Consider the following 7,449-nt stretch of genomic DNA (forward strand, 5'->3'; position numbering starts at 1 on the left):
CCTGGGAGCTTCAGCGCCGGGATGCTCTGGAGCCAGCTGCCAGCCGCTGCCTGGCCGGGCACAGCACACTGCTCCTGATAAACCACCCCATGGCAGGTTGCTCTGGATGCTCTTGCTTTTGGCCGCCGCCTTTTTTCCCAGGACTGGAAGTGTTTTTTTCTCAGGATTTGGCACAAGGGACCTGTAGGAGAAACCTGTGACAACAGCACAGCGTCCCTGGGGATGCTGCGGGCTCAGCTGTCTCGCAAGGGCTTGGGCTGGACCATCTGCCACCATGATTTGGTTGATGTGCTTCACCACATTCTCTTTCCCACTTTGGTTGCACAGGTATGCCGTGGGATAAAAAAAAAAGTCCATTGACAGACTCATTGACTGGCAAAACCCCTTCGAGCACAGCAGCATGGGCAGTTTCTTATATTTCTCCTCTGCTTTCAGTAGCTGACATGCCCCAAATTTGTCTGCTTTCTGAATTGTTTATCTGCTGCTATTAGTAAGGTTTCAGGTTCCTTCTTTCCTTGTGGTGAACAGTGAAACGTGGGGCCAGGTGTCCGCCCAGCCTGTATCCCATCTCTCACCACCGCGAGACATGAATGCTTAAGAAGAAAATGTGAAACAGCACGTATAATTATTCTTACCCTGTAAGCAAATTCATTCCCACTAAATATTTCCTTTTCCATGTCTTCTTCCCTTGTGGCATAAACATATTTTTCCCTGTTTCATTCACCATTCTCAAGCCTGAGTAATTTTTGATGGATATCTATGTGCTTCCTGGTTACACCATGATGTATTTATGACCGCATGCTTTTTTTGCAATTCAGGCAGGTTCAGAATGAGCCCTGCAAGGTGGAAGCACGTCTCAGCCCCTACACCGACTCCGTGCAGCATCACATGTCGCTGAGCCCACTTGATTCCTCCTGCATTACAAATATAAGCACAGGAGCTTCCTAACTGCGTCTCCTGCTGCTGCCGGCTCTGCAGCTTGGAACAGGTTAGGTTCCCTCCTGAATTCTCTTGTTATTAATATCACAAACCAAGCTGTTCTGAGAGCGGTGTCCCATTAATCATTTTAGCTCTGCTGCGGTTTTCACCTCGCTTCCTCTTCCTGCGCCTGAACAGTCTTCAATAACATTCGACTCTGTGGATAATGCTTGGTTAAAATTGGCAAGTCTGCGAGGGCAGGGAAGGATCCTGACCTGAGCAAGCTGGGGGCAAGCAAAGGTGGGACAAGGATACATCCACACAGCCACGGCTGCACTACGGCATGAAAAAATGTGCCACAGCAGCTGATGGTAGTAGGGACTTGAAGGGGGGAGATCTACCCCCATTAAATCTTCGCCTCTAGACTTGAATTTTCTGGAGCGCTGGCCATACTGGAGAGACACAGCAGAAGTGAAGATGTCTAATAAAATATGAGGGCAGCTCAGTGGCTCGTGTGAGTCAGCACCAATGCGGGCGGCCGGTCTGGTCAGAGATTTCCAATGCCTACCCTGGGCTCTGTTCGCGTTTGAGGGCACCGCTTTCCTCTGCTCTCTTCCTTCCTACATTTAACCCTGCTGTGTGTTACAAGCAAAGGTCTTACCCACTCTGCGTATCTACCTCTGGGTTACCTAAAAAGGGGCCAAAAGATGCTTACAGAGCGTCTTCGTGAAAATCTTCCTCCAATAGCATCCCATTGCCTGAATCCCTTGAGGGCATATTGTGTGTTCCTAGGTGCTGGCTCTCAGAGACGCAGTGAGGCAGCATCCCTGCAGCTAACCCAAACCTTCCCTCTTACATCCAATGCCCTTTTCAACTTTCTATCCTTTGCCATCATCTTTGCCCCCATCAGAGATAGGCATTTTGTTTTGCCTTTATCCCTTTTGCATTTTACAAAAGCCCTTCCCCGGGTGCTCGGCTGCATCCAGCAGCATCCATCGGCATCCAGCAGCCGAATTAGCTGCTCAGCCCCGCAGCGCGAACGCCACCGCACAGGACCGAGCTCCACCTGGCTGATCCCGAAGCCTCCCACAGCCGCACACCTTTGTACCTTCCACTTTGCTGGTGTGCTGCAGCTTTCATCCGAAAGCAAACAATGTTTTTCAGCGATTTCTGCTGAGTCAGAGAATGCCTCCGCGAGGGCTGCTGCTTCTCCACGTGGGAACGCGCTTGTGGGGAATAATTACAGAGAGTTTAAACAGGGACGTTCAGCAGCCAAATTGCTTCACATTCAGGCTCCTGGCCAGGAAGGCAGAGCCCAAAAGCTGCTCGTTGGCGCTGTGAGAAAATACCTCGCACCTGCGCCCATCATGGGCGTGCATCGCCCGTGGGCTAAGATCACTCCTTACACGGCAGCGCCTTGGCACCCGGCGCTGAAGAAAGGTGTGCTCATGGCTTGGCGGGTCTGATGAAGCGAGCTGCTTCGCAAATAAGCCAGCTTGCACTTACCGAGCATCCCTGTGCGTGCCCTCTTCTCCGGGCCATGCCCACCGAGGGATTTTTATCCCCCTCCCCGCAGGATTTGGGAACGTGCTGCGTGGCAGAAAGCCGGTCCCTGCAAAGCTCCGGTTCTGCAAGGCAGATGATGGAAGCACACTGCTAGTAACTCCCCCCCCCTAAATTTTGAGGCATATTTTAAGGTTGTGAAACATACTGACTGTGAAATAGAGATAAGAACTGGAGTAGACACAAACAGCGTAGGTGTTACTCCTGGTTTTTTGCAACTCCCACTCTGTTGCAAAAATAGTACAGCAAGGAGCACGCTGCTCTGTGCCATCCTTCAGGGACCAAACGACGATGGGACCATGTGCCTGGACATCAGCGGACTGAATCAGAAGCAGAGCTGGGATGTAAGGCACGTGCAGAGGTGCTGAACGCTTCGTGTTCTTTAAAATCAATGGAGAGAGATGTTAGAAAAAGATCAAATTAAATCATTTCAAACGTTATAGAAATATATAAAAAGTAGTGGTATCATTCCAAAGTGCTGCAAAAACACGTTGCACTGAGCTAGAGCGCTTTCCATCAAGAAAAGGGCCATGGGAAGCCGCAGCGGGGTATCACTGCATCCACTCAAGTTTCCGCTCACATTGCATGCAACGCACCCGGTCTTTAGACCACACCTGCACCATAATTCCTACGTGCCCTCAATTCTTTTGCAATTCTAAACCCGAGCAAAATACACTTAATTAGGCACAGACCAGTTGCAGAAATCAGATAAGACTCGCTGGCAGGCTGCCGCTTCCAGGAGATGCATCTCCTGACGGACAGGGACGTTGTGCAACTCGGGGAGAGCATCACCCAGCCGTGGGCTGGCGGTGGGGAGGGCACTTGTGATAAGACGTGAGAGTGTCACCTCGGCGGAGCAGAAACTCACGGACGGCAGCGGCGGTGGCTTTCTGACTCGGGGAACCGGCGCCAGAGCCCCTCACGGTGGGACCGGGTGATGCTTCTCCTAAGGGACCCGGGAGTGGGACAGCGGTGTGGTGGGGATTTGCATGAGCAAGTCACCACCCTGCATGGAAACCTGCCTCGAATGACCCTCCTCTGCTCCATTTCTTGCTTTTTTCCTCCAAAACAGAGAGGGAGATTTCTAATCAGCCTCTCAGCTGATTGCTAAGGCAGGGACAGTGCTAAGGACCAAGGGTTTTGGCTCCTTTCTAGCCCAGGAGGCATTTTGGGCAGGAATTACTGCTTTCCTGGCAATTAGTGCAAATAACGACTCCGCACAAAGGTTGGAGAGGTTTGGGAGAGGCTGAAGCGGTTCTTCAGACCCCGACTTGAGGGAGCTGCGGGCTACAGTGGCAATGCCTCGCCATAAATAATTGTATTGATTTATGACACGACTGTCGCTAATCACGTTTGCTTGCTCACCCTGCGCTGCAGCTGAGTTTAATGGGACAAGGGGCTGAACACAAAAAAGCGGGTTAAGCTGGAGGACAAAAGGCCAGAGGAATGGGCTTTGGGTTTGGAGACAAAGTTAAAAAAGGGGGGGGGGAAATGCGTGTTTTCTGCCAGTTGTGGGTTTTTTCCTGCGGTACTGGGAGTTTGGGACCCCTTGAGCATGCGGCGCTGACCCGCTCCCAGGCGGGGTGGTGGCGGCCCTACATTTTGGGGTGGGATTTTGCAGCGACGGCACAAGGGCGCGTGGGGAGGACCGTCTGCCGAGGGGCGAAAGACAGCGCCTACAGGCAAGAGCATCCACGGCGGCCAATCCCTCCCTCTGCTCGCCCACAGCCACCGGCATGGACGGCGATGACATCGTAACCGCCGAGGTCTGCAAGGAGGACGACGTTGGGGATGGAGAGTGAGTACCCAGGGGGTGGGGAGGCCGAGGCCTTGCCTGCAGGCAGCAGGGGTGGCATCGCCATGGCAGCAGCCGCCATGGGGGACCGGCATGTTGGCTGCAAGGCACCAAGCCTCGGCTCCCCGGGACACCCACCTCTCCGCCTCTCCTGCAGGCTGTGGGAGGTGATGGTGGCCGGCTACCCAGTGCTGCTGGTGAGGAACAAGAAGGAGTTCAGCGCCCTGGGCAGCAAATGCCCCCACTACGATGCCCCACTCAGCAAAGGTAACCCTGGTGCTGGGCAGGGGGGAGCAGCCATGTCGGGGAGGTCAGCTCTCATCGCTCTGTTGTGGGGGGCTTTTCTATTGCAGGAGTCTTGAAAGGGGAGAGGCTGCGCTGCCCCTGGCACGGTGCCTGCTTTAACATCAAAACTGGAGATATCGAGGAGTACCCTTCTCTGGACTGCCTTCCCTGCTTTAAGGTGACTTGTCCCTTCCTCCTCCCAGCTTGGACCATGTCTTCCATACCACTCACGTTATTCACTCCCACAAGCTCTGTGTTCCTGACACCAACTGAAAGGATCCTACCCTGGCCACAGCTCCGTGGTCCAGGTCACACAGAGCTACACATGGGACAATTTCTTGGGATCATGTAACTCCCTGTCCTAAAGCTCCTTTCAATAAAAGGTGATACTGTACATCCTGGTACACATCACAGCCAGCGCAGCTCTTTTGGAAAGAAAAAAGGATTTACACCTCTTCCTGAGTGCCCTTGGGATGAGGAGAAAAGCTCATGAGCTCCTCAGCATCGTTTGACATCCAAGATCCATACAAGTTACTCTTGGTGTATCAGAGACAGATGGCCCACTGGACCAGGCCCTCCCAGGAAAGCTCCTACCACAGCCTCATGATAGCAGCACTTAAATGCGCTCTCCTTTCACCCCTGCAGGTAACAGTGAAAGATGGAAAGGTGTTTGTTACGGCAAAAAAGAAGGTACCGACCTTACCTGCTGTCACTAAGCACAAGCAGCACCTTGGGCTAGGCATGATTTCAACATTTCTCACTCACTTTCTTCTAGGATCTTGAAAGCAGCCTGAGGGTGAAGGACACAAGGAAGCGATGCCTTCTCAACCAGGACACGATGCTGCTTCTAGGGGGAGGTCAGTGAAGTGGTCTGTACTGTGCCCTCCCCGCAGATGCTGTGAACCGCCACACACTTCCCCAGGGAGGACTTCCCTTCTTCCTCCTACTCCATAGTGACATGTAAGAGGGCTGAGATGAGCATCCCTTGTAGGTGTGGCTGCACTGACGTGTGCAGAGACACTTCGCCAAGAGGGCTTTACTGGCAGGATCATCATGGCCACCAAAGAGAAACATGTTCCATATGACAAGTCTAAACTGAGCAAGGTTTGTATGTGAGAAGGGCAGGACTATGCCTGGGTACCCCGTGGAATTAGGGACATGGCCCATCCTCAGGACCAGGCTGAGCAATCGAGTGAGCCATTCTGGCAAGGCAGCAGGAGTGCCGAGGCACCCACAAGGAAAAGGGGTATAATTTCCAGCTAACACCTCACTTCTTCCTCCAAGTCTTTGATCAGAGTCCACCATAAGCTAATGGTTTTATCTCCTTTCACTGAGTTCTTCTGACTAGAGCTTGAGCTGACGGGTTTTTCTGGGGGGGTACAAGAAGATGATGGGGATGATGCAGTGTGGGGAGCTGTGATTTACTAATGCAAAATTTACCTCTTATGCAAACTTACTTCCCAGTAAACAGTGCAAGAGTATTGCTGGCTGCAAGAATTGCTTTAGTTCATATTTCTGTTTTGTTTCCAGGAAATGACCTTGAAAGCCGAGGACGTCTACCTGAGGAAACCTGAATTCCTCGATGCTCATGGCATAGAGCTCTGGACAGAGAAAGAGGTACAAGAGCAGCTGAGCTCAGTCCTCAATGGGTGGTCCTGTCCCCGCCACGGGGAGGGGATGCCCACATCTGCAGGCATAGCACTAGATTTATAGAAATTAGGGCTCTGCCTAAGTACATGCATTATCTTCTGGGACAGCACGCCAAGGCCAGCGGTAGGGACGGTGTGCATGCCTTGGGGGTAACACTGATCTGTGCTACCCATGGACAGATGTGCCCGTCACATGCAAAGAGCGTGGCCCTTGAAACTAGCCTTCTGCACACCCCTTAGAGGAACCCAGATTTGGTGCTGTCATACTTAGTGATCCTAAAGCCTAGGACCTGTAGGGAGTGAGAGAGAGGACTCCAGCATTCCTCATCTCATCTGGGTGTCCAGAAATAGGGCATGCAGGCACACACAGGCAAGCAGAATGGGTTGATGTGGCAGGACACCAGTGGACCAGAGGTACCTCTCTGATCTTTGCCTCCTTTCTCCTGCAGGCAGTGTCAGTGGATTTCCAGAAACAGAAGGTCCACTTCATGGACGGGTCCTCTCAGAAGTACAATCAGCTGCTCATTGCAATAGGCAGCCAGTGAGTGCACAAAGCATTTGCCACACACAAAATTTTAGGCAGGACAAGAGGGCTTGGAGGTCTTCTAGAGGCGTGTGAGAGGGAGGTGGTAGGAGGTGAGAGAAAAGGACAGGATGGGATGACACAGCCAAGAGATTGCATGGGTTTGTGCTCCCCCCCCTCATTCTTTGTTTCATTTCTAATCATGAGACATATCTGGATTCTCTCTCTTTTAGCTCCAGCTCCCTCAAAGTCCCAGGTGCAGACCTGCAGAACGTGTGCATTCTCCAAACCCCAGAAGACTCTAGCAAGATCTTAGAGCTGGCAATTGGGAAGAATCTGGTGATCATAGGAGCTTCATTCATAGGTACCAGGCTGGAGTGGATATCAAGTCATCAGTGATAGCCTTGAAACCCACTTCTGCCGTGTGTGCAGGCTGAGACCCCACCTGGAGCACTGCGTCCAGCTCTGGAGCCCTCAGCACAAGACAGACATGGATGTGTTGGAGCGGCTCCAGAGGAGGGCCACGAAAATGATCAGGGGGATGGAACACCTCTGCTATGAAGGAAGGCTGAGAGAGTTAGGGCTGTGCAGCCTAGAGAAGAGAAGGCTTCGGGGAGACCTTCTTGCAGCCTGTCAGTACTTCAAGGGGGCTTCTAAAAAAGATGGCGGCAAACTTTTTAGCAGGGCCTGTTGCGACAGGACAAGGGGGAATGGCT

The 7,449-nt window shown here is 52.4% G+C and overlaps 1 protein-coding gene across 1 annotated transcript in view; it reads left to right on the forward strand.

Annotated features, from left to right (window-relative positions):
* Window positions 1-4,214: 4,214 nt before the first annotated feature.
* The window catches only part of LOC103924851 (apoptosis-inducing factor 3-like), a gene marked incomplete at its 3' end in the record, with an annotated part of 7,050 nt that continues 3,815 nt past the window's right edge, over window positions 4,215-7,449 (forward strand). Inside the window, exons 1-9 of the mRNA XM_009333456.1 lie at window positions 4,215-4,279; window positions 4,434-4,543; window positions 4,630-4,739; window positions 5,207-5,251; window positions 5,337-5,418; window positions 5,553-5,665; window positions 6,092-6,178; window positions 6,660-6,751; window positions 6,967-7,097. Coding sequence (XP_009331731.1) covers window positions 4,218-4,279; window positions 4,434-4,543; window positions 4,630-4,739; window positions 5,207-5,251; window positions 5,337-5,418; window positions 5,553-5,665; window positions 6,092-6,178; window positions 6,660-6,751; window positions 6,967-7,097 — 832 coding nt within the window. The remainder of the gene's footprint in view (window positions 4,280-4,433; window positions 4,544-4,629; window positions 4,740-5,206; window positions 5,252-5,336; window positions 5,419-5,552; window positions 5,666-6,091; window positions 6,179-6,659; window positions 6,752-6,966; window positions 7,098-7,449) is intronic.

Source organism: Pygoscelis adeliae, unplaced genomic scaffold, assembly GCF_000699105.1.
Source record: "Pygoscelis adeliae isolate BGI_AS28 unplaced genomic scaffold, ASM69910v1 Scaffold331, whole genome shotgun sequence".
NCBI lineage: Eukaryota > Metazoa > Chordata > Aves > Sphenisciformes > Spheniscidae > Pygoscelis > Pygoscelis adeliae.